Source organism: Nicotiana tomentosiformis, chromosome 11 (genome assembly GCF_000390325.3).
Source record: "Nicotiana tomentosiformis chromosome 11, ASM39032v3, whole genome shotgun sequence".
In the NCBI taxonomy this organism is placed as follows: Eukaryota; Viridiplantae; Streptophyta; class Magnoliopsida; order Solanales; family Solanaceae; genus Nicotiana; species Nicotiana tomentosiformis.
The window spans coordinates 101,642,240-101,669,538 of record NC_090822.1 but is presented as its reverse complement, the minus strand read 5'-3'; the positions used below and the strand labels follow the sequence as shown (position 1 = coordinate 101,669,538).

The 27,299-nt window shown below is 38.2% G+C and overlaps 2 protein-coding genes across 4 annotated transcripts; one reads left to right on the top strand and one right to left on the bottom strand.

The window, feature by feature from the left end:
* Nucleotides 1–677: 677 nt before the first annotated feature.
* Nucleotides 678–19,636, top strand: LOC104120069 (magnesium transporter MRS2-11, chloroplastic). 3 transcript variants are annotated; one of them, XM_009631751.3, is made up of 14 exons: nucleotides 678–1,248; nucleotides 2,037–2,109; nucleotides 2,553–2,623; nucleotides 7,400–7,485; nucleotides 7,578–7,668; nucleotides 8,547–8,615; nucleotides 9,904–9,984; nucleotides 10,065–10,230; nucleotides 10,342–10,387; nucleotides 11,708–11,788; nucleotides 12,662–12,744; nucleotides 18,325–18,368; nucleotides 18,471–18,589; nucleotides 19,126–19,636. In XM_009631751.3, exons 1-13 carry the CDS (start codon nucleotides 907–909, stop codon nucleotides 18,564–18,566), a joined length of 1,329 nt encoding a protein of 442 aa, XP_009630046.1. In that variant the 5' UTR covers nucleotides 678–906; the 3' UTR covers nucleotides 18,567–18,589; nucleotides 19,126–19,636. The 3 variants fall into 3 exon arrangements, with proteins under 3 accessions (XP_009630046.1, XP_070043971.1, XP_009630047.1); XM_009631752.4 differs by lacking the exon at nucleotides 12,662–12,744 and having other exon boundaries at nucleotides 771–1,248; XM_070187870.1 differs by lacking the exons at nucleotides 7,400–7,485; nucleotides 7,578–7,668 and having other exon boundaries at nucleotides 706–1,248.
* A 780-nt stretch (nucleotides 19,637–20,416) lies between these two features.
* Nucleotides 20,417–27,003, bottom strand: LOC104120068 (uncharacterized). Its single transcript, XM_009631750.4, has 4 exons — nucleotides 26,531–27,003; nucleotides 24,867–25,847; nucleotides 21,174–21,221; nucleotides 20,417–21,073 (listed from the first exon to the last, which is right to left on the bottom strand). The coding sequence occupies exons 1-4, from the start codon at nucleotides 26,738–26,740 to the stop codon at nucleotides 20,651–20,653; spliced, it is 1,662 nt and encodes a 553-aa protein (XP_009630045.1). The 5' UTR covers nucleotides 26,741–27,003; the 3' UTR covers nucleotides 20,417–20,650.
* Between the last annotated feature and the right edge of the window lie 296 nt (nucleotides 27,004–27,299).

The following is a 27,299-nucleotide window of genomic DNA, read 5'->3' as shown; positions in this document are numbered from 1 at the left end:
GCTGAAGCTCCCAATTCTCAGGCATAACTTCCGAGAGGGAAATGGAGTGGCGTACACCGCCTAGCTAAGGAAGTTGTTAACCACTTCACACCAGCTAAATGTAGTTACCTCGCTCGTCCTCCCCCTTTTGTTGAACTAGAATTGAACAGGAACAAACAAGGAGTTAGTAGTAGTATTAAGTATCTTTCTACCTCTGTTTGTAATAGCATTGCCGCTTTTGGCAATAGTAATATCCTCAGGAACCATGTAATGACCGTGTAATCTCTTATGTTAGCAATATAATTCCTGTTTGTACCTTAAAAAATACCTTTTCTTTTAGTCCGTCAAAAAAAAAAATATATCTTTTTATATTTAAAAATACTTTTATCTTTAAACTTATCAGTTATCTTTTTATCTTTAATGAAAAGATTTATAGTCATAAAGTTTTTTGCAACTTATTTTATACCATAAGTTTCAAATATAGTTTTTTTCCCTTAAACTTGTGTCTATTTAAGCACCCTTACATTGGTGGAGCGACTAGAAAGTTGTTACGCTAGTGAGTAAGCTAAGTATAACGGATTTTTAACGGTTTTGGAATTAAAAACGGTAAAAAGAGTCAACGTTAAGGTCGTTGGGTATTATCCAGTGAGGTGGAAGCAATCTTCACCATAAAATATGTTTTCTTCTCTTTCCCTCCCATTCACATGTTCTTCAAACCACAACCACCAGCTTCATCGTCTTTTCTCTCTCTCTCTCTCTCTCTCTCTCTCTCTCTCTCACACACACACACACACACACACACACACAGTTTCTCACCTACACCTATATATACGCCATTGTCATCCCGCATTATCCGTATGACTTGAGAAATCACCAGAAGATTCTCTAGATCTAATCTTCACGTGATCTCCGCTAGCTTGTGCATTAATGGCGGCAACTGCTCCGCATGTACTTCAGTTACCGGTTCGGTCGCCGGAGCTTCGAGTTTTGATAGCTGGATACGCGGTTTTCGGGTCGCGATTGGAGTTGCCGTACTTGCGTAAGAATCACGCGCCTCTGCAGGTTAAGGCTCGGAAAGTGAAAGTTAAGTGTGTTGCAAAATCGACTGAAGAGGAGACTGAGCTGGAGGCGTTGGTCAAGGACGATGAAGATGATGATGACGTGGCGATTCGTCGGGAGTACTCCAATGGCTCAGCTAGTTCGCAAAAGACTGTTTCTACCTCTACTGGCGATTCCTTGTCCCTTGGAATCCGTGAACCTGTTTATGAGGTCCTTAACTTTCTGATAATGCAGTTAATTTTACACAATTTTGTTCCTAAGTTACTTTCTACTCAAAGATTTTGCTTAACTTGTAACTTAATCTACTTTAATAGCAAAATCAAAAAACTTTTTGTTGGTCACATTAAAATAATTGAATTTTACTCACTTTAATAATAAAATCACAAAATTATACTTACTATAACAGTAAAGTCACAGATTTAATTTTCTGTCACAGCAAATTCACAAAACTTACTATAAAGACAACTATTTTTACTGTTATAACGGATTAACGGTAATGTTTTGTGATAGTGGGTAAAACTTTATGATTTTATTATTATAGTAGGTAAATTTCAGCCTACTTTAATGTGATATAAGATAGTTTAATGACTTTAGTGTTATAATGGTTAACGTGACTACATATGATTTTGTGTATTTAGTAAAGTATGCAAAAATTGAGTTGGTGGATTGGAGCTACCGCAAAATTTACACTGCACATACATATGTACCTGTTGTCAAATCTATTTGATGCACCACTTTCAGTAAAGTTTTGGCCAAATTTATGTTTGATCTGAACTACGAGAAATGGTTAGGCATAAACATGTGCATTTGTCACTAGTTCCCTTGGAGGAGTTCGCGATTATTAAGATAACAATAAGGGAAATCAGGCATGTTGAATTCCTAAAAGGAAGAGGTTTTGAGTTTTTGGCTGCTTAAAAAGGCATTGATATTTGCTGATGGATTGCGAATTCATATTTTCTTGTGCTAAGTCATTGCTAACACTTCAATTCCTTCTTAAGGTAGTGGAGGTAAAGTCATCTGGGACGGTAGCGAAAAGGAATATAAACAGAAGGCACTTGCTGAAGTCAAGTGGTGAGTCCCTTCTTCTTCTTCCCTCTCTCTATATCTCATACCTTCCCTCCTTTTCCTATAAAGTTGAGATAATATGATCAACTGACTATGCACTCCGCAAAAAGTTCCGCGCATTTGAGAGAAACTCCGTCTTTGTTGATTGTGTGAAATTGTAGAGTTCTAATGTTGAATGATATGGATTAGCTGGTGTGTGTTGTGTTCTCTGATTCAGATAAATCTCTTGTTAGTATCTTATTCTATCATTAGCTCACAAAACTAACTCTCAACTTCTCTGTTAAACATTGATCATGCTTCTCTGTTTAATCATTAGTCACACTTTGGACCCTTTTATTCTTCATTCTTCTAATAGATATTACATCTCTATTAGTTTGATCTGAAATCCTTGATATTAAAACCTCTTTCTTATGTGCATTCACTGGTTTCCTGAATATATATGAAAACAGGTCTACGCCCTCGAGATATCAGGAGTGTTGATCCATCATTGTGGTTGACAAATTCAATGCCTGCTTTGCTGGTACTCCAATTGCTTTTAACCATGTATTTTATCTGAAAGCATTCCGTGGATGTTTTATTTGCTTGTTCTCAGTTTAATAACCTTTCAAATGTAGTTAAAAGTAAAAGTAAGTAAACAATCAACGATCAATATAAAACCTTTGCTACATGCAACTTATGAAAGGTTTTTTTCATTAATGTGAAAACTGCATGGGAGAAAAATCTATTATTAATATTCTATGTTATAATGGGCCCTATTTATATGTATACATAACACATAACCTACTCCTATTACATAAGGGACTAGAACTAACTATATATATATATATATATTCACATAACTATTCTAACACTCCCTCTCAAGCTGGTGCATATAAATCATATGTACCGAGCTTGTTACATATGTAGTTAATACGAGGACCAGTGAGGGACTTGGTGAAAATATCTGCAAGTTGATCATTCGATTTCACAAACTTTGTAGCAATATCTCCCGAGAGTATCTTTTCTCTCACAAAGTGACAGTCAATCTCAATGTGTTTAGTTATCTCATGGAACATTTGACGCAATATGAAGAGCAGCTTGATTATCACACACAAGTTCCATCTGGCTGATCTCACCAAATTTCAACTCCTTGAGCAACTGATTGATCCAAATTAGCTCACATGTCGCCATAATCATTGCTCGATATTCTGCTTCTGCACTACACCGAGCAACCACATTTTGTTTCTTGCTCTTCCAAGACACCAAATTTTCTCTTACTAAGACACAATATCCAGACATAGAACGTCTATCAGAAGGTGATCCCGCCCAATCAACATCTGAGTATCCAACGATCTGCTCATGGCCTCGATTCTCAAACAATAAACCTTTGACTGGAGCTGATTTTATATACCGAAAAATGCGGACAACTGCATCCCAATGACTATCACAGGGAGAATCCATAAACTGACTCACAAGACTCACATAAAAGAAAATGTCAGGTCTAGTCACTGTGAGGTAATATAATTTACCAACCAGCCGCCTATATCTTGCACGATCACTAAGAGGCTCTCCCTGTCCTGGCAGAAGATTAGAATTCGGATCCATTGGAGTGTCAACAGGTGTACAACCTGTCATTCCTGTCTCCTCAAGAATGTCTAAGTCATACTTCCGTTGTGAGATCACAATACCTGAGCTAGACTGAGCGACCTCAATACCTAGAAAATACTTTAATCTGCCCACATCCTTAGTCTGAAAGTGCTGAAAGAGATGTTACTTCAACTTAGTAATACCATCATGATCATTGCCGGTAATAACAATATCGTCAACATAAACGACCAGATAAATACAGAGATTTGAAGCATAATGTCGATAAAATACAGAGTGATCAGCTTCACTACGAGTCATGCCAAATTCCTGAATAATTATGCTGAACTTACCAAACCAGGCTCGAGGAGACTGCCTAAGACCATAGAGTGACCGGCGCAACCGGCATACAAGGCCACTAGACTCCCCCTGAGCAACAAAACCAGGTGGTTGCTCCATATAAATCTCATCCTCAAGGTTACTGTGAAGTAAAGCATTTTTAATGTCCAACTGATGGAGAATCCAATGGCGAACAACAACTATGGATAGAAAAAGGCGGACTGATGCTATTTTAGCCACGAGAGAGAAAGTATCACTGTAATCGAGCCCAAATATCTGAGTATACCCTTTTGGCAACAAGACGAGCATTAAGTCGATCAACCTGGCCATCTGGACCAACTTTGACTGCATACACCCAACGACAACCAACAGTCGATTTACCCGAAGGAAGAGGAACAAGCTCCCAAGTACCACTCGTATGTAAAGCAGACATCTCGTCAATCATAGCCTGTCGCCACCCTGGATGGGACAGTGCTTCACCTGTAGATTTTGGGATGGAAACAGAGGACAAAGATGATACAAATGCACAATGGGATGATGACAAACGATGGTAACTTAAACCGACATAATGAGGATTAGGATTAAGTATGGACCGTATATCTTTTCGTAGTGCAATCGGTTGACTAAGAGGAGACAAGTCCGCAGTAATAGCAGGGTTAGGTGCAGGACGTGAATCAGCTAGGCCTGATGCTGGGAGCGGACGACGATGATAAGTCAGGAGTGGTGGAGCTGTAGAAGGTTGAACTGGACTAGGTGGTAGCACTGGAACTATAGGTGGTGGAGCTGCAACTGGAGCTATAGACGAAGATGAATGGGAGATAGTGACTGAATCTCCAAAAACTGGAATTGGTAGCACCTCAGAAATATCTAAGCGATTACCTGGACCTGTGAAGTATGATTGGGTTTCAAAGAAGGTAATATCAGCAGACATAAGGTACCGCGGGAGGTCATGACAATAGCATCGATATCCTTTTTGCGTTCTCGAGTAACCCAAAAAATACGCACTTAAGAACACAAGGAGCTAACTTATCTTTTCCTGGAGTAAGGTTATGAACAAAACACGTGCTCCCAAAGACACGGGGTGGAAGAGAGAACAAAGGTAAGTGGGAAAACAGGACAAAGAATGGAACTTGATTCTGGATAGCTTAAGATGGCATACGATTAATAAGATAGCAAGATGTAAGAATTGCATTCCCCCAAAACGCAACGGAACATGAGATTGTATGAGTAGGGTACGAGTAGTTTCAATAAGATGTCTATTCTTTTTTTCAGCTACTAGATCGATTTTTCATCAAAAATATCCAAGTGCACCTGGAATAATCGTCAATGAAACTGACAAAGTAGCGGAATCCCAAGGTAGAACTGATCCGACTAGGACCCCAAACATCTGAATGGACTAAAGTAAAAGGTGACTCTGCTCGATTATCAAGACGCCGAGGGAAATGGAGCGGGTATGCTTACCGAGCTGACATGACTCGCACTCTAGAGTGAACAAGTGAGATAAACCAGGTACCATTTTTTGAAGTTTTGACAAATTGGGATGTCCCAACCATTTAAGTAATAAATCTGATGAATCAGTAACAAGACTAGTTGTTGAAGGAAGACAAGATGTGAGTCCATGTGATTTTGCAAGGATAAGGTAATAAAGTCCATCTGATTCATGCCCGGTACCAATGATCCGCCCTGTATTGTGTTCCTGTATAAAAACAAGGTCATCAAGATATAAAACAGAGCATTTAAGTGATTTGGCTAAGCGACTAACAACTATGAGATTAAAAGGACTATCGGGAACATAAAGAACTAAATCTAAAGGTAAGGAAGGAAGTGGTCTTGCTTGACCTATTCCAATTGCCATGGTTTGAGACCCGTTGGCCATTGTGACTTTTGGGAGAGATTGAGAACATGAAATAGTATGAAATAGTAGTGAAAAGAGATTTGTTACCAGAAATATGATTAGATGCACCTGAATCAATAACCCAAGACTCAGAGGTTGAAGATTGGCAAACACAAGTCACGCTACTATCTGTTTGAACAACGGAAGCTATCCCTGAAGATGTCTGTTTACATGTCCGGTAGAGAAACCATCCAACTATTCATAGTATTGGATCCCATTTTTCTACAACTAATTTTTCAAATTCTTGATAAAAAGTTGTATCGTTAACCTTGGAATGCCAAAGAGAACACCCCCCCCCCCTTTTTTGAGAAAACACTGTTCACTTGCCGGAAAATTAAAAAAGGTTGTCGGAATCTGATGAAACTTGAATGAAAAGACTCGGAATAACCTCTTGAGAAATCTGTCCAAAAGAAGCTTCGTCGAAAAAATCACTATAGCAGCAGGAAAGTCAGTGTAGTCGCCGGAAAATCTCAAAGTGATCGGAGTAAAAAGAAAAAGGTATGGGTAGGGTCGGAATTACTAGGTGAGCAGACTGTTCAAAAGAAAGTTTTTCAAAATCTGACCAGAACAAAGCACACGAGCCGGCGAGTGTGACAGACGCGCCGCCGGAAGCAGATCTCCGACAGGCGCATGGGGGGCGTGGATGAGTATTTTTCGGGGAATGATTCTGGAGTTTGGTCGAATCTCTCTTGAGAACCTTGTGGTAGTGTTGTATTTTGCACAACACTAATAAATAGTGACTTTGACGCAATCAGTCACTTAGGTCACCGAAAAATTGCACGGTGACTGAGTTCTTTCTTCCCGGATGTCGTTGGAATGACGCACAACGATCTTTTCTCACCGATGCTCTGATACCATGTGAGAATGCACGGGAGAAAAATCTATTATTAATATTCTATGTTACAATGAGCCCTATTTATATGTATACATAACATATAACCTACTCCTATTACATAAGGGACTAGAACTATTCGTAATTCATATAGCTCATTAACTAATCCCAGGTTTTGTTTGTAATTTCTCTTGGTGAAAATGATATGCACCATATCAGCTGAATGCCACTTAATGAACTCGCTTTTAGGACAAAATGATGGGCAAGCCCACATAGTTTAGGCTTGTGTTTGGAAGGCACTGATAAGATATCCTTTCTTTGTATGTTTCTACTACAGAGCATCTTCTCCTTATCCTTGTATTTCTGTCTTTCAATAATTTCTTTACAAATCCAAAAAGACAGTCAGAAGTTTTTATTTCATAAACAATTACTTTCTGAGGTGGGAATACCTGCTTCTTACTCAGATTTTACAGTGATGCTGTTTAAGATTAGCCAAGTTGTTTTTTCCTTCACTGATCTTGTGCAGTTGGACCTTTTCTTCCTTTAAGTTTATAAGTTCTCCACATAATTTGTGCTCAAGAATTATCAATTAACTTCTTGCTCAACTTAAGCATATAACTTTCTCCACTGGTTGTTTTTGATGGACATCATTTTAAATCTTCTTCCAGGTCCGTGAGCATGCAATTCTATTGAATCTAGGTTCTTTACGGGCCATAATAATGCAAGAACAAGTCCTTATATTTAATTATAACCGGTAATACTTCATACCAGATACTCTAAAAGTTTAAGGTCTGACCTAGCATAGAATGCAAGTGAAATTAACAATTTTATTTGCTATGCTTATAGTAAAGGAGGAAAGGCTTTCATTGATGCATTGTTACCACGGCTAAATCCTAAAAACACAAATGGAGGACCGTCGATGCCTTTTGTGCTAGAGGTTAGTCAGTCCAACCAGCTGCTTTACGTATTGAAAAGAGTTGATTACTCTGTCCGCACCTTGATCTGTAGTTTCTTCTTTACGATAAGTTTTGCTACTTTGGAAAATGATGGATGTTATATATTCTTGTGATCCAAATCATATTTCTTGCCATTCTTTGTCAATGTTACATGACATAGGATGCAAAAATTCGCTTGAAGGCCACTACTTCAGTTGAAATGCTACCACGATGATCCCTAAGGAATTGTAGACAATTTTATTTTTATTTTATGATGGTGGTTTTTGGGCCAGCTTGCACGCACCTAGAGTAAAATCCACCGGATACCTACTACCTCCCACCAGTACAGGTATCGGGAACCCTGTCACACCAAGACTTAGACATATGGGAAGAAATAACCTAGTATTTTTTGTCTCCACTAAGATTTGAACACACCCTTGAGTGCATCAATTCTGCAAAGCTTATATTTGCTTGATAAAAAAAATCAATTCTGCAAAGCTATCTAAGTCGTCCTCGATCTATTAAATGGGTGGAAAGTTTTTATTTTAATTTTTATGTTCTTCACTTACTAAAGCAGGAGCTTGATGTGCTCCATGTATCAGTACTTGAATTACAAAGTATGTTGGACTAAAATTTATTTGCATTTCTTGGGGGCTTTCCATTTTGAAGTTAGTGCCAATAGATAAAGCAGAACCCTAAGCACATTTGCCGTAGCACAGTTAGTGTGGCAGTATAGTCATCTGAAGTGGACATCTATTCATGTTATGTTACTGAATTAGAAATAAGGATCACAAGACGTAATGAAATTTCGAATGGAAGTGGATATCAAGCGTAATAAAAGGTTGAAGTCTGTAAAAAGACTTTCTTCTGAAATTTTCAGGTGGTTGAAGCAGCATTGCATTCACGGATACAGAGATTGGAGCATAGACTGTGGGATTTAGAACCTCGTGTGAGTATGGACCATAGTGAGTTTTGTTTAACTTTTTTTCCTTTTCCACCTTCCTTCTTCCACTCGTTGTCTATATCTTGAAAACAGAATGCTCCATTGGGCATATTTTGAAACCATGAATGCTCTTTGTAAGCATGTTGTCTTGGTGAGGGAGGTTGACTGAAAATGCAAGGAATCTGTCACTTTCCTTTAGATTTGCTTTTTGCTGTTGTTATGACAAATATGTTCTAACTAAAGCTTTTTGGATGAATTGTTTATAATTTTGTGCAGATCATTTTTATGTGAAACTGCCCTAATTTATGGAGTATCTTTTAAAGTACATGCTTGCCTAGCTGTTAGAGTATAGGGGTGTCAATGGATATTTAAAAACCGACCAAACCGTACTGCACCGAACCGATTTTTAGGTTTCTTTTAATAAAACCGTATGTTTTTATATAGATCTACAATTGTACCGATAATTAGGGTAGATTTGTTATTTTATGAAATAAACCGAAAAAATACCGAACCATACCGAATAAATTTACATGTGAAAAATATATTTATATACTAAGTTTAAAAATAATAAAGCATTAAATTTTTCCTTAACCTTTGAAATTATAAAAATGATTACAAGCCAACAAGTAACTAAAATCAAAATCTTAATTCCCAAACTTATTATGTTACTCCTACTGAAACTAAATTATTTCCAGCATATTCACTAGCAAGACACAAAGTATTCTAGCTATTATGAGTAGCAAACTACAATATATTGAATTCCTTTTGTATGATTTAGATTTATCTTTTTGAATATTTAATCTTCTATAGACTTTATTCTTCAGTCCAACTTGGTTAATATCTTTCTACTCGTGTAATTTATTTTTTTGAAGAGTAGTTGATGGATCTATAATATGGTCATCTTTTATGTTTTCTTAATTAATCACCATTTAAACAGTAAAACTGTCTAGAGAGTTTTGCTAAGTCCAATAAAAGTATGTATGTTATTGCATTTTACTTTTACTAGCGACTTTTCCATGACATTTAAAAACTACCGAAAATTAACCGAACCGTACCGATACCAAAGAGAACCCGACATGATTCGGATGGTTTCTAAAAGTTTAATTTTGGTTATACATAATAGAATAACCGAAATATTGGTATGATACAAATTTATTAAATAACCGGCCGAACCGAACCATTGACACCCTTAGTTAGAGTATATCCCCTTAGACCTTGGAATTAAGGTTTTCTCTTTCCACATTCTTGCGATAGATATTTTCAATTTAGAAATACTTTGTCTCACTTGGTGCAGGTCCAAGCATTACTTGAGGTTTTGCCTAATCGATTAACTGCAGACATATTGGAGGAACTCCGTATCAGTAAACAGAAATTGGTAGTTACCATTCAGGCATGTCTTATACAGTTAATTCTTGATATTTGCTACTAACACTTTCCTTCTCTTTCTTGTGACAGGTGGAACTGGGTTCCAGGGCCGGGGCTCTTAAGCAAATGCTGCTTGATATTCTAGAGGATACTCATGAAATACGTCGCATCTGTATCATGGGGAGAAATTGCATACTTAAGAAAGAAAATGATGAGATGGAATGCTCTGTGCCCCTAGAAAAGGAGGTTGCTGAGGGTGTGTTTACATTTCCATACTCAATGTGACTTGCATATGGCATACAACAGATGCCTGATCAATATGCATCTAACAGACTAACACTTGCTTGCTTGTCTTTCTCTTTTGCAGAAGAAGAGGAAGAAATTGAAATGCTGTTGGAAAACTATCTTCAGAGGTTGTCTATTGCTGCTTCTTTAACTCCATTCGTGCAGATAGTGTAGCTCAGTAATTGTTCCATCCGTACTTTATATTTAGCGCAATAACATAATCAAGCAACATGCACTATTTAGGCTCTGGTTAGACTCAGATGAAGTTCTGCAGAATAAGGGCTCAATAACAAACTCAAAAGAATCCAGAATATGGTTTGGTTTGACTGTATTGTACTATATAATAAATGATAAGCTTACTAAAATATCCTTAATTACGTAAATATTTAATTTATCAACAATTCAAAATAAAAAAGAAGATGATCGAAAAAGGGAGAGTAAAGTTGCTGGAAGGAGTACTCATATAAAGTGGCGAGAAAGAGTAGTATTGATGAAAAAGGGTTGTTAAAATATGACATCAGACAATTCAAAACTCAAAAAGGAAAAAATAAAAGGATAACAAGAAGGTGGTGAGATGGAGAACATTAATAGTGGCAAGGAATACTTACGGAAAGGAGGGGCTTAAAATATGATGAAGACAAAATAGGGTAATGGCTGGTCTTAAGAAAGAAATATGGGGTAAAATGAGAAATTTAGATAATATGGGCAAAATGGAAATGAGATACTTATCAATTCCACCACACCAAATTAGTTGTTACGTAAAATGGGTCTTTTTATTGTTACGTAATGATAGATTTAGCAATACAATATAATAAATTTAAGTACCAGTCAAAACAAACATTGTATTTAAAATAACAATATAATAAAATATGATACGAGGAAACCATCCATAATGTTACATATCACACAAACTCGTGAAAATATTATAGTTTCCTATAAGTCAAAATTTACGATTTTAAAATCTCCGTCGAGTCAAATACCAGCATATAAATTGGGATTGAAGAGAGTAACAAAAAATATCTGCAAATGTAAAAAAAGAAAAAGAAAAAGAAAAGAATGATGAACCAAGTCTTATTAGATGCAAAGTAGTTAGCTCTGTGAATAACTGAGTAGGATTTAATATAATCAAATAACAAAATCTTGAGAGAAATCTTTTCGAGCAAGAAATCCTTGAAACGTGCAAGGTAATCCTAAAGCATTCAACTTCTTTTTTGTATATATAGCATTCACGATTCCTACTTTTTGCATTTTACTTTTAAGGCGGTTTATATGGCAGTTAGAGGATATTTGTCCACCCAGCTCGGTCCAATACAAAGCAAATTTTATGATCATACTAGGTTTCCACCCATCATTTCTTGTTTGTCTTTTACCATACATTACTCTAGTAATTTGCCAAAAGGTTTTTTTTTTATATATATATTTGATATCATTGGTTCATCCAACTGCAGATGTGAATCTTGTCACGGTCAAGCAGAAAGGCTCCTTGATTCTGCAAAAGAAATGGAAGACTCAATTGCCGTAAACTTGAGGTTTGTACATGTCTTGTTACTTTCCTTGTTCGAGCTTTTATCTTTGGGATGGTGAACTCGGTGATAGATAGCTGAGAAGTGTGAACAACAATTTGTATGTAGGGTAAATTAGTACCAAAGATGCTTTCCTTCATCTGAAAAAACTCTTCTATGTAATTTTCCTGGCCTAAAGTGTTTGAAACTTTTCTCCTACTGTAGCAACATATAGGACGATATTTTATAAGCTGGTCTCGTTTCAGCAGATAAACTTAGCATATGCCAAAGTATTGATGGACTGCTGATTAATAGATTCTGTTGGTATTCTTATCAGTAAGCCATTTGTTCAATTGTGCGAACTAGCGATCAACCAAGTGAAAAGAGCATTAAACTTCTATATACAACTTCACGAGTCCACGAGTAAGAATTCATTGCAGAACTTTCAATCACTGAACCTGTAATTTGTGTCATAATAAGAAGGATGTCTGTCAGAAAATGCTTATCCTACAAAAGAATGAAAAGAAATTTTAAAGAATAAAGAGAACTAGATGAAGCATGTAACTATTTAATTCCTGTTGTACCTTTCGTAACCTTTTCAAAGTTTTTTCTTCTTTTTTCTGGTGATTAGTCGTACCTTGACTAAACAATAGTTAAGACATACTCTTACCATGGAAAGCAGGGTTCTTTAGCTAAAAATGCTAGGATTCCTTTAAATAAATGCATACAAGAAATCAAGGTAATACTACTAGACTGTAGTTGATTTATAAATTGGTGAAAGTGCGTTTGATTTCATTCTGTAATTTGCCTTCTTTATGGTGTACTGACACATAGTTGTGAAAAATATTACTATCAGTGAGCATCTTGGTTAAACTTCAAGAGTTTTCCTTCTCTTTTCAGTTCTCGAAGGCTTGAGGTAAGCAGATTTGAATTGATTCTACAGGTTGGGACATTTTGTGTTGCCGTCGGTGCTATGGTAGCAGGTATCTAATCTACTAACCAAAAGCAAGTGTAACAATTTATGCTTAAACCATGTTTTTTCTACAGTGGTTTCTTCTTTGACACCTTCTCAGGAAAACCAGTTGAGTTGCCCCTCTAGTTTTGTCTGTAAGACGTTTCTACAACAACAACAACATACCCAGTAATATCCCACACCGTGGGGTCTGGAAGGGTAGTGTGTACGCAGACCTTATCCCTACCTTGTGAGGATAGAGAGGTTGTTTCCAATAGACCCTCAGCTCAGGAAAGTATAAGCACCACATTAATGAAAATAGAGACAAGAAGGGACAGTACCAAGAAGCCATATAAAAGCAGAATAAAAACAACCAGATAGTAAGGTGATCAACAATGAAAGAAAATAACAGTTAGTCATAAAAACCTACTACCAACAGAAAGCGAGAGTGTGTGCCAATACTACTGGTATGAACACTCTAGACTACCTACTCTATTACCCTAATCCTCGACCTCCATACCTTCCTATCAAGGGTCATGTCCTCGGTCAGCTGAAGCTGCGCCATGTCTTGCCTAATCACCTCTCCCCACCTCTTCTTTGGCCTACCTCTACCTCTCCGTTGGACCTCCAATGTCAACCTCTCACACCGCCTCACCGGGGCGTCTGTGCTCCTCCTCCTCGCATGACCAAACCACCTAAGTCGTGCTTCCCGCATCTTGTCCTCAATAGGGGTCACACCCACCTTGTCGCGAATAACCTCATTTCTGATCCCCGGTGTGCCTGCACATCCATCTCAACATCCTCATCTCTGCTACCTTCATCTTCTGGATATGAGCGATCTCGACTGGACAACACTCAGCCCCATACAACATTGTTAGTCTGACCACCACTCTGTAGAACTTACCCTTGAGTTTCAGTGGCACTTTCTTGTCACACAAAACACCGAAAGCGAGTCTCCATTTCATCCATCCCGCCCCAATACGATGTGTGACATCTTCATCAATCTCCCCATCCCCCTGAATAATAGACCCAAGGTACCTAAAACTCCCTCTCCTAGGGATGACCTGCGAGTCCAGCCTCACCTTCCCTTCCCCTCCTTGAGTCTCGCCACTAAACTTACACTCCAAGTATTCTGTCTTGGTCCTGCTCAACTTGAAACCTTTAGATTCCAGGGTCTGCTTCCATACCTCTAATTGCGCATTCACACCGTCTCGCATCTCGTCAATCAATACAATATCATCTGCAAATAGCATGCACCACGGTATCTCCCCTTGGATGTGGCGCATCAGTACATCCATCACCAGAGCAAACAAAAAAGGGCTGAGTGTCGACCTCTGATGCAACCCCATCATAACCGGAAAATGGTTAGAGGCCCCACCCACCGTCCTCACTCGGGTCTTTACTCCATCATACATGTCCTTAATTAACCTAACGTAGGCAACAGGTATGTCTCTAGCCTCCAAGCATCTCCACAAAACCTCCCTCGGAACTTTATCGTATGCCTTTTCTAAGTCGATGAACACCATATGCAAGTCCTTCTTTCTCTCCCTATATTGCTCTATCAATCTCCTAACAAGGTGGATGGCTTCTGTAGTCGAACGCCCCGGCATAAATCCAAACTAGTTCTCGGAAATAGACACACTCCTCCCCATCCTTAGCTCTACCACTCTCTCCCACACTTTCATAGTATAGCTAAGCAGCTTGATACCCCGATAGTTATTGCAATTTTGGATATCACCCTTGTTCTTGTATACAGGAACCATCGTACTCCACCTCCACTCTTCGGGCATCTTCTTCGTTCTAAAAATGACATTAAATAACCTAGTGAGCCACTCCAAGCCTGCCTTACCCGCACTCTTCCAAAACTCCACCGGAATTTCATCCGGCCCGGTCGCTTTGCCCCTGCTCATCTTACGCATAACCCCTTCAACTTCATCAACTCTAATCCGCTTACAATACCCAAAGTCACAACGACTCTCGGAGAGTTCCAAATCACCCAGGACAATCCTCTTGTCCCCCTCCTCATTCGAGAGACCATGGAAGTAGATCTGCCATCTCCGATTGTTTAAGCCCCTCATCGAACAAAACTCTACCTTCTTCGTCCTTGATGCACTTCACTTGGTCCAAGTCCCGCGCCTTCCTTTCTCGCGCCTTGGCTAACCTGAACAACCTTTTATCCCCACCTCGGCCCTCGAGTTCCTCATACAAACGACTAAAAGCTGCAATCTTGGCCGCCGTAACTGCTAACTTTGCCTCTTTCTTAGCCAGCTTATAATGCTCCCTATTCGCCCTCTTCTCTTCCTCGTTTACACTTTCCACTAGCATTCCACGAGCTTCAGATACGCTGCTTTCTTGATTTTCACTTTTCCTTGCACCTCTTTATTCCACCATCAGTCTCCCCTGTGACCACCAGAGTAACCCTTTGAGACCCCTAATACCTCTATTGCGGCTTCCCTAATGCACTGCGCAGTCGTGGTCCACATAGCGCTTGCGTCCCCACTACTCCTCCAAGCCCCCATAGTCACCAGCTTGGCCCCCAACTCCTGCGCTTTAGCTTCCGTCAAGGCTCCCTACTTGATCCTATGTTGGCTATACATCGTCCTCTTCCTCCTCTTCCTCGTGATCTCAAGGTCCATGACCACGAGCCTATGAAGGGTCGAGAGGTTCTCACTCGGAATGACCTTGCAATCCGTGCAAAGACCTTTATCGGACTTCCTGTAGAGTAAATAATCAATCTGAGTCTCGACCACCGAACTCCGGAAGGTGACCAAGTACTCTCTCTTCTTCGGGAAACTCGAGTTTGCTATCACCAAATCAAATGCTTTAGCAAAGACGTTCCTCCTCCGTTTCTATCTCCAAAACCAAAGCTACCATGAACATCATCATACCCCAGACGTCGCTCCAATGTGGCCGTTGAAATTTCCTCCTATGGAAAGCTTCTCGGTATGCGGGATACCACGCACCATCTCATCCAAATCCTTCCAGAAACGCCTCTTGACTTCCTCATCCAAGCCTGCTTGGGGTGCGTACGCACTGATTATGTTCAAAGTAAAACCTCCGACAAGGCGACAACTAGCTTAATAGTCATCAGCCTGTCATTCACCCTCCTAACTTCTACCACTAGTTTACAGAGGTCCTTATCAACCAAGATACCTACCCCGTTCCTGCCCCCCACCCTCCCAGAATACCAAAGTTTGAAACTGCCCACATCCCGCGCCTTATCTCCTACCCACCTAGTCTACTGTACACAAGCTATATTAATATTCCTTTTCTCGAGAATCTTCGCTAACTCTACAGATTTTCCAGTCAAAGTTCCTATGTTCCAAAACCCCACTCTCAGCCTAGTAGCTCCCTTAGCCCTCTTACCCCCCGCACCCCCTCCCCTGCGCTGACACCCCCGAGGACAAGGCCTTACCCTACCATCATTCACCAAAGCCACTATAATCTACGAGTCACTAAGCAAGCATTATCCCGAAAACAAGCGGCAAAAATAATATGAATTACCAAAAAATAATCTACCACTAAAGGTCGCAAAACAGGTGAATAAATAAAAATAAAGGAACTAACGGGAACTATAATCTACAACTGAAGGTCAGGCAAACAGGTGAAGAAATAAAACAAGGGAACTAAAGGAATTATAATCTACAACTAAAGTGTAGAAAAATAGGTGGAGAAATACAATACAAGAGCTAAAGGGGCTATAATCTACAACTAAAGGTCCCAAAGGATATATGAAATAAAGATTCAAAATATCGATATAAACAGGTAGATAACAATATAAACAAGTAGGCAAAACTATCACTAATGCAATTAATTTGACAATGCTAGGGCAAATACTAACTAAAGATTCAAGAACAAAATAGGCAGGCAAGGGGATAGAATTATGCTAAAATATCAAACTATTAAAATATCAAGACAAGAGAGGAACAATAGAACCTGGATTGCAGCAAGGAGGGGTGTAATTCAATCGCACAGTGATTCTTGTCCTCTTCAAGATGCTGAAGAAAATGGCAGTCTTTTTTTATTCTCTGATGTAGAGCCAGAACCCAGAAATAATCTCTGTTTCTTGATATTCTGTTTATTAATGGTAAATCTGATATGTTTACGGAAATCAAGAATCTTGATGAAAGTGGCAGAGAAGAAATAGATTGAAGATGATTATGAAGATGACGATTGGAGTTTCTCTTATTATCTCTTGACCAAAACCGAAAACGTAGATAATCAACGGCGATGAACTTTTCCCTTTCTTGGATTTTCAAAGCAACAAATCACAGAGAACAATAAATTGGGAAATCACAGTAAATTTGGGGGAATTTAATTCTCACAGCTAAAAGGTGAAGATTGAAAAATGCACCCAAGTGAATGAAACCCACAAAATCTTCACACAAAATCTCCAAAATGATTCTGAGTTGAAAATGCGATCACTGGTTGAAAATGTGATCACCGATCTTGACGTTGATCCAATTAAATGAATTGGCTGCCTAATCCCGGTCAATCGAACCAAAATCTGTAGTCAATGGCAAAGAAATTACCTAGAAAGAATATTAAGAACGAATCTTTCAGAAGGGAGAAAGAGGAGAAAAGGTTAAAAATTGAACCAACCTTCTCTTTAATGTTGAGAACCTCTGTAAGACGTTTCTATGATGCATAATTATCCAATTAGATATGCCTAGTGCTAGTAGAGTTCACATGGCTTAAGAGACGCAAATTTATTACTTCTACATGGATTACCTCCAGTGAGTGCTCAACTGGGATTATTACTTAGTATTGTTCGTTTTGGATGGCAAGGGATATAGGCCAAATATTGAGTTCTTTCAAGTTCGTTTTTTGGAACAAATCCATCGACTAGGTCCTTAGTATACATATGACCCTCGCACTTCTTAGTTTGCTGTTCTTGGTGAGAGGTGCAGAGGTTTTATTGATTTTTATATCATACCTGTGCCTCGGCGTCTCACTTTTAATACGTAATATATGTTTCTACACAATTTAGTCGTACATGTTTTTGAATGCTTTTCTCTCTGATCATACTCTTTGCCCCAAATGTAGTTTAACTTTACCAGACCATGTCCATCATGCACCATAGTGTCTCACTGTTGATAAATAAGCTGCTCATATATCAGAATGAAGTTGGTTGGTTTTCAACCTTTTGTCCCTTTTCTTTTCTTGGTTTTCAACTTTGTGTCAGATCAGTCAGATTGTTGACCTAAACTAGCTTTGCTGTCTTAAAATTTATAAATTCCTAAGTTATTGCTATCGAGTCATCCGGTTTCAATCACAGAACTCTTTCAAGTTTTTTTACTTGGTGCTACTAAGTTGTCTGTTCCTACTTTCTGCAAGTTAAAGCTACTCATGATTTGAAAAAGAAAATGTTGCTCATAATTAGTTGTTTGTACTTTTCTGAGGCACATTTTAAAACCTTATTTAGGAGAAATCTCCGGAGAATTGAAAGTAAAGAATAGACAAGTGCTTGCAACTGGATTGAAAAATAGAAAAGATGGTTCTTTGTCTATTCTACTGCTGCAAATAAATTCCATCTGCATTAAAAGATTAGATTCATAGATGTATATTATGTAGCTTGTGTTATGACATACCTGCATTGGCTTCGGTACAGGTATATTTGGCATGAACTTAAGATCCTATCTAGAGGAACATGTGGTATGTTTCTTAAATCTCAAGACCTCATTACCTCTCTCCTCCTCTTGGGGCAATATTTCCGATTTTTGTCCTCTCATTATGTGTTTGTCTAATTAAATGCAGTTTGCATTCTGGCTTACAACTGGAGGAATAATCGTTGGGGCTGTTCTGGGCTTCTATCTCATGTACTGGTATCTGAGAACAAAGAAAATACTGTAAGCAACAGCTGCTTTGGCAATCAGGTATAGCCCTCACCCAGAGGCGAATCCAGGATTTAAACCCTATGGGTTCAGTCTTTAAGATTTTTAGCATTGAACTCATTATATTTTTAAAGCTATGGGTTCAATTTTATTAGATTTTACACATAAACTTATGCTCCGCATCAGAAGTTATAGGTCCAGTTAAACCCATCACATGTACGCTACATACGCCCCTGTCCTCACCATTAGTGCTCTACCGACTTACCTCCTTGCAGTTAACATGAAACAATGATTTTCTTGGACTAGGTACTTGTAAGTGGCAAAATGGAGAAAGGGTGATGAATTAGTTGACTAGAACTCGGATGTTTTATTGGGGATAGGAGGTGCAATAAAAACAGCAATGTAGGCTGGCCATTGGGTGTAACTTACATGTCAAAAGACTTGTCCATCTTTCACCAGTACCACACCCAGTTAAAACATGACCCCTCCTAGCCTACTACTGAAATATGTGGCGGTGTCTAAGTCGAAATACATCTATTTCACATCATGATTTTGATGAGCTCTCTTTCTATTCTCAGGTGACACGAAACTTGACAAAGATTCAGCTTGCAACTGCAATATAGTGCCCAAAAATTGCTGGATACTAGCATATTGTGTGGCAAGATTGTTAGATAGGAGCATTGCGCATTAATAAGGAGCTTCATAAACACTCGGAAACATCAGCAAAATTAGGTACTCATTCTGTCCCGAATCAAGATCCACAGGATTTGAGAATAAAGGTGATGCCAAATCCTCGGCAAGCTAATACCATGGTTGTCAATTAGGAATAGCCATCATCCTCTATACCAGCTTGTTAGGTAGCATAGTGTTTCCAGTTATAAGTTACTACCACATTCTGGCATTAAAGGTATTGTTGCACTTGCACCCTTGTAAACCCTGAATACGCTGAGTGGTGAATCAGTTGAACAGAAGTGCCAATTGAGAGAGTTCTTATGCCCAAGATTTGATTATCATTTCTTCTTTCATTGTAAGTGTGCAGAGTAGGTTTTGAACTTATAAAAAATAACTAATTCATGTATTGATGCCAAATCGCTCCCGGAGTTATGGACGGATTCTTGACCACTGAAACAACCCCTTTGGGTTCAAATTCTTTTCTGTTGGATTAGTGGTTTGTTACATGTAAAATCATGGAGATGTTTGCCTTGTAAACTTTGTTAGTGGTTTGTACTGCTCGTCTTGTTTTCTTGTGTGGTTATATCATTGCAAAGTGACCCAAGCCAAACATCTCCATGATTTCACATGTAACAAATGTCTCACGACATACTATCCTGTATGGCACTAACTTTTGAGAAATGAGAAACGCAAAATTGACCGAGATGGAATGGAATAGGTAAATTCAATCACAAGGGTCGTCACAGAACAAGGCCCTTAACTCTTGGTTAATCTTCACGGGAAATAAATCAAACATGTAAAAGCAAGGACTAGAAATTCACCGAAACGTTGACACAGAACTACATCAATATAATACTCTGAAAAATGTCCCCCATAATATTTGGTTCCCGTCACTAAAATCTTACTCCAAACCGCTGCTACTGCACACGTTCAATTTGCCAGGGGTGGGAATGGGAGAAAATCTATCAATCAAGTCCCCGGCACACTAATGTAATCATAATAGAAAATATTTAGTCTAATTAACTTGGCAGCTTAACGAAACGTATGATTTGCCTGAAACAAGACCATCAGCTGGATCAACCAGAGAATCCGCCCACTATCATCGCATGTACACGCGAATAAGAAAACACGAGGACAAAACTTTCTATAATGAGATACAAGCAATTAAGATCCAAGAGTAATTTTGTAAATAGAAGGTACACGAAAGGACAGAATATTCAACTTTCACAAAGAATACTCTGATACTAATACAGGGTAATCAAAATCTTAAAATGGTTCAACAACGATACATTAGTGATCATCTCAAAAGAATGAAAAGGCAAATGAAATAGGTATAAAGGGAACCAAAAGTACTCCATGGTCCACTCACAAACTTTCATAAGGGGCAAAAAATGGTTAAATCAAGATGGAACAAGAAAACCACAACCTGAATCAATCAACTCTGCTTTTTGCTGGTTTTACAGATTGAGAAACTTTGACTGGCTTTGCAGTTCCATCAATCACAATATTGCCCACTCCAACTTCCATCGCCTCCCTCTCATCCCTCTCCCTCTTCTTCTCCGAGCCACCATTTTCAGTTGCTTCGGATGTAGAATCAGTTTTAGAAGGAGCAAGACTCCGAGGGCCTCCAGTGATCCACGGATGACTGAGACATTGAGCCGCAGTAGGTCTTTTCTCAGGCACAAAATCAAGTATGGGAACAAGGAAGTCTGCCATGTCACTAGCATCTTGTTCACTGAACTCATACTTTTCCCTAAGCACTTTGCTTATAGGCCAGAACCGCAATCGCCTAATATGCCTCAAGTCTCCATATCGGTTGAAGAACTCTCGCGAATAGCGCCCACCTAAGGCAATCTACAGACAAACTTAAGATCAGCTCTCCTACCTGAGTTAATTTACATACAACAAACGAAATATTAGCTATACGCTGCTTGCACCAGAAATCGAGCCTCACCTTGCGTGGCATCATTCCAAGAAGCTCCATCATTAGGGCCAAGTGATCCTGTGCGGAAAGGGGAAGTAAGAAAAAACCATCGAACTGAACCAGCAATTACTAGCATTAAAGGGCATCCCGGTGTACGAAGCATCCCGCTTACGCAAGGTCCGGGGAAGGGCCGCACCCCAAGGGGTGTGATGTAGGCAACCTACCCTAATGCAAGCATCAGTGGCTAATTCCACGGCTCGAACCCGTGACTTATAGGTCACACGGAGACTACTTCACTGTTGCTCCAAGGCTCCCCTTCACTAATGCTTGCATCAGGGTAATAGCATTAAACTGCAGAATTAATCAAATTATCTCTATGAATAATATCTGACAAAAACTAATCCAACAAAAAGGATGACAAACTCTGGCTTCAAAAGCTTGACCGAATGCTTAAAAAATTGAACTGGCCTTCCATTATCTTTTATACAATCATGTCTTATGTACAACAACATACCCAGTATTATCCAACACCGTGGGGAGTGGGGACATTCATGTCTTATGTCAATAACAAAAATTGATGCCATGATAGTAGCATGTAATTGTTTGAATTTTATATCAATGAGGTAAATAACCAATTTGAGTAAGTATCATACTGTATATGTTGCCTTTCAGAGCAGTATACTCTGATTTACTACGAAAGTCACTGCTTCACCCTCCAAAAACTCAACTAAATGAACAATTAAAAGATCACAGAAGATGAAACTAGTAGCTGGTACTACAAACAATCTATTCAGGCAACCCTAGGAAATATTGATTAGTCAATAATATACAGTAATGAATTCTAGGAAGCATAGGAAGAACATACTTCAGAAAGATTGACACAATTTGCATATTACATTTTTTTATTTGATAAGGTGATAAATTTATTGACAGATTTGGGCATAAAACCCGCATACAAGAGGTATACCAAAAGTAGAGACCTACATAAAAGTATGGTTCTCTACGAATAACATCCAATCTTCTATACAAAGAGGAACTTCATGGGTGCACCAACAAGAAATAAGGGATATGAAACTACTTCATATGTAATTTGCATACTACATATTAAAGTAATGATTTAAAGCCACAAATGCATTCTGTATTATTCCATTTATTCTCAAATTATTACTGTATAACCAGTTGATAACTTAGTCCTAACAGAAAGATCCTTTTCCCCTATCTACTGAAATAACATTTGCTGAGTGCAAAAGAGAATTAACAGAGGGCAAAAGAGTAGGTAAAGGCTATTACCATTAGGGGTCATTTGGTTTAGAAGCAAGTTATGCAGGTAATGCAAGGATTAGTAATACGGGGATTAGTAATGTAGGAATTATATATTATTGGATATTTGGATGGTTCTACTAAAGCTTATTATACAGTGTATATTTTAAAATATGTTTATGATTGTTTAACAAAATAAAATCTTAGTCTACATGAAGGGTTACTTTGGTCATTAACTGCGATAGTTTTAATCTGTGTGTCACTAATCCCCATACTCATATTCTACAAAGCATAAAATGATACATACATTCTCGCATGACTTATGTGGGTATTAGTTATGTGAAAAAGAAAAAATGAAACTAAACTTTGTATAAAATAGTGCTATGTTTTATTAAGGAAAAGAAAAGCAAAACCAAACAATGTTATTGTATAAAACAATGTTAAATTTTATAACGTCACCTTCGATTTTTCTATTTTGGTAAAATAAATTTAAGTAAAGATGGAGGAGTATGTAGCCTCCTCAAGATGAGTGTCATAGAATGCAGATGTTAAAACGGATGTGCCGTCATATAAGATTGGATATAGGATACAAGTATCACACATAGAGGATAAAATATGGGAAACCACATAAGATAGTTTCATCATGTCCTACATATACCTCCAAATGCACCAATTCACAGGTGCGATTATGGTGATTGAAAAGTAAAGAGGTAGACATTAAATCAAATAGAGTAAAGTTGTTACAAAAGATCTATAATTTCTAGTGATCAATTGAAACATAGCTAAGAATAAAACACAACATAAGCAAAGGATCCATATAGGTGATGCCGACTAGCCGGAGAAATTTTTGTTTTAGGTCTGGCCTGGGATAAGTTTGAGATATAGAGAACCTCAATTTTAGAGAACCCCTTATTTGACACAAAACAAAAAAATTACCTTTTTGGGCCTTTTTTGGGGGAGGGGTGTAAAGGACTTAAAAGACAAACTATTTACAAATAGAGCAATAACTACACCTCAATCCCAAGCTTCTTAAAAATAGAGCAAACTTTACGCAAAACACATATCGCTAACCCCAACTAGATTGGGATAGACTTAGTTGTCTGATTCAGTATTGTCCAAGGTGAAAAGTGCAAAAGGCACAAATGTATTTTAAGCTAGCACAAACATAACAAATACGCGCTTTAAAAAGATAAAGATATGCTTACAGGCAAATACAAGAATTATGTGGCCAGAGGAGTTGACAAACTGCAATTAAGTAGATTATATCAAGAAAAACCACGTCAATCACGTTTGAATACCAGATTAAATTTTTGATTCATATGCATACATGCAACTAAGTTTCTTATTCAAATCAAATGTCTAGTTTTCTTTGTAAATTTCTAATTTCATAAACCTAATCACCAATATTCCATCCATAAGTTTACTTAACAACTAATATATCATTTTGTCAAACATATGTGTTGTTTACCATAGCTTCTTTAAGATGACCTTAAATTGATCTAATTTTTAAAGATAGTTGGTCATCATGTTTTTTGCTAAGATCTACACCTGATCTCCTTAGCACTTCCACAAAAGCATTCCCCCTAACTGAGGCGAAGCACCAAGCTTGTGTCGGGCCTAGCTTTAAGGCTTAAGTATGCTTCCAGTTTGCACTGGATTGATTCGGTCATTTGGTGATTGTAACACCCCTCAAGTTGACAGATAGAAGGAAGTGATTGCTTTGTTTTAGTAATTGTAGTGTCCGAAACAGCTTGCGTGCACCTCAACTAATTCTACGGGGTACCTGCTACCTCCCATCAGCACATGTATCGGGTAACTTTGTCCATCAAGGCTTGGTCAGAAGGAAGTGATTATCTTAACTTCCCTTCCAGTTGTAACAGTCATCATCATGGATAAATACCCTTCCTTCGTCATAGCCAAAGTTATATTCCAAATGCGTTGTTTTCTAATTAAATTTTTAGAAGAACGGGCACTCAAAATAGGTATCGCTGATACAAGTCTACAAAAGCTAATAAAGCATATATCTTGTCAATACGATTTCTTTACTTAAAAGTTAAAACTTAATTTAGTAATTGTTACACGGCGTGTCATTATTACTAGTAGTATTAGCACTATTCTTGTAGTTTCGTATTTCTAGATCTTTGTTAGTACACGATGTGTCATTTACTTTTGTTATCTTATTACCTTGTTTTTGTTATTGTTTGTTCATTGTGCCTTTTTCACTGTTCTTGAGCCGAGGGTCTATCGGAAACAGTCTCTCTACCTTCATAAGGTAGGAGTAAGGTCTGCGTACACATTACCCTTCCCAGACCCCACGTGTGGGATTTCACTGGGTTTGTTGTTGTTGTAAACTTAATTTAATTAAGGCAATAATGGAATTAAATAATACGCAAACTCCTAAACTAAAGATCTCAATATGTTTGCATCTTAATAGTTAAACAATTGAAAGTAAAGTTACTGTACCTCATCCCTGTCATAGTTGTCACCACTGTGAGGATCAAAAAGAACATCACCAGTGGCAAGCTCAAAGCAAATGCAAGCCAAGGACCAAAGATCAGCTGAAGTAGAATATTTAGAGCCTAGGATAACCTCAGGACATCTGTATTGTCTTGTCTGGATATCACTTGTGAATTGTTTATATGTCCAGCATGCATTACCAAAGTCGACTAATTTGCACTTAAGGTCCACATCAGCCAATAGTTTCTGCCTCACTGATCGGCTGCCTCTTTTAGGTCTTTGAGTTCTCTGCTGCCCATCCCTTGCTCTGTCTGTCATTGAGCCATCTTCACTTGCTTTAGTATTAGTCTTTCCTTCAACTGAGTCTTTATCGGGTTTCTCATCAGGGTTAGGCTTTTCAGGACTACTGGCTTCATTATCTTGTTCGGTTTCCTCAGAAGCTTCCTTGCCCGTACATCTTTGAGCTGCTCGCTTAGCCTTTTTCCGAATTTTCTTTTTCTGGTTCTTAGTCAGGTCACTATTTGAACTCTTTACTTCCTTGGAAGCACCAGATTCAGAAAGAATCTTACTTTTACTAGAAGGGAGAACAAGGGGAGCGCCTGACTTTGTCGGATCTTTACTTTGATCAATCATTGATAATAGCAAAATATTTTCCGGCTTCAAGTCAGTGTGAATAATAGAAAGCTGACGATGTAAATAATCCAAACCCACCAAAACGTGGAAGCAAATTTCTTTAACCTTATTAATCGCTAGCCCTCGATAGTCTGAGTATTTAATTAGAGTCAAAAGATTATCCCCCAAGTATTCAAATACCATACAAACATGCTGCCCATTCGGCCCAGAATGCTTAAAGTGATCCAAGAGTTTTACCACACACTTCTTGTCATCGGGATCTCCCTCTGCAATCTGCTTTAAGATAGTAATCTCATCCATAGCCGCTTCTGTGTAATGCTGCGCACTCTTTTGAACTTTTAGAGCAACATACCTCTATTCCTCACAAAACACAACCAGCAATTAGCTAAACAATCCTCATTTCAAAAGAATTTGCAAAAACATCGAGAAGAGCTCATAAGCACCATAAATGAAAGTCCACAGATGTGAATTTCTATAGTAAACCATAAACTGCTAAACCGAAGAAAAAATACTACAATAATTGCAGCATCACAACTATGACCAAAATACAACAGCAACAAACCCAGTGTAATCCCATAAGTGCGATCTGGCACAACTATGACCAAAATGCCAACAGAAAACAAGTACTCTATATCAAAAGTATTTAAATAAAACAAAAGAATCTCCACTCTCACACACACAGAGAAAACTCATACTTCCTCTATTCCAATTTATATGAGACGATTTCCTTACTAGTCCGGTCAAAAAAGAATGACACATTTTTATATTTGAGATTATTTAACTTTACACTTCTGCTCTTATAGAGCCGGAAAGGTCGGAAAGGTTATGGCATGTTTAACGGTTTAAGACCACAAATTTTTAAAAGTGTTCCTTCCTAAACTCCGTGCCGAGTCCACCTATATCACATAAATTGAAACGGAAATGCAAAAATTGCTACAGTAAACAATAAGCAGCTAAATCAAACGAACAAATACTACAACACTTGCAGTATAATAAGTATATCAAAAATGCGAAACTTATAGTGTAGAAATACTCACAGATTTTTGTGTATCCCAAGCGAGCCAAACAGTTGAAAAGTGTCCCCAGCCAAGCTTGCTCTGCACTACATATCGTCCGTGTTTGAATGTATCTCCGATTCGTACAGCGTGATAACCTCCGCGCCTGTAATCGTCAGTACCTTCGTCCTCCGATGTGTAGTCACTCGTCTCACTCCGATCGCCTCCGTTCCTCTCCTCCTCTTCCGCCATCCGCAGATCCAACAACCACCGCACTCCGATGAATTAGTACCGGCGAACGGCAACGGAGAAATGGACGCTGAAAACCCTAGCCCTAGTAGAAGAAAGTTCTGGAGAGGAGAGGGAAAAATTATGGATATTTTTGTAATTAATTTTGAAGGAAGAAGAAAAAGACGAGCTTTTCGTGTTGTTTATTGGAGAAAATAAAAAACTTTTTTTATTTTTTATTTTTTGTTTTTCCCTCGCTTTTGGTTTACAGGGTTGGATGAGATGAGAGGCGATTTGGTTTGTGTTGCCGGGAATATAAAGGCAAATGAAATAATGGCGAAAGGGACGGCTGTTAGCTGTGGGATTCTGTAGAACTTAAATCACATCTTTGTTTTTCTTTTTTTCAAAATTTTCTACTGTAAGAAGTGTTTTGATATATATACTCATTATTTTTACTAAAAGAAGTTATTCGAGATATTCCATTCGATCCTATTTACTTGTCACATTCGTTAAAAATAATTGTTCCACACTAATTGCTAAGAAATAATTAAGTATTATTTTTAATTTTACCAATCATATTCTA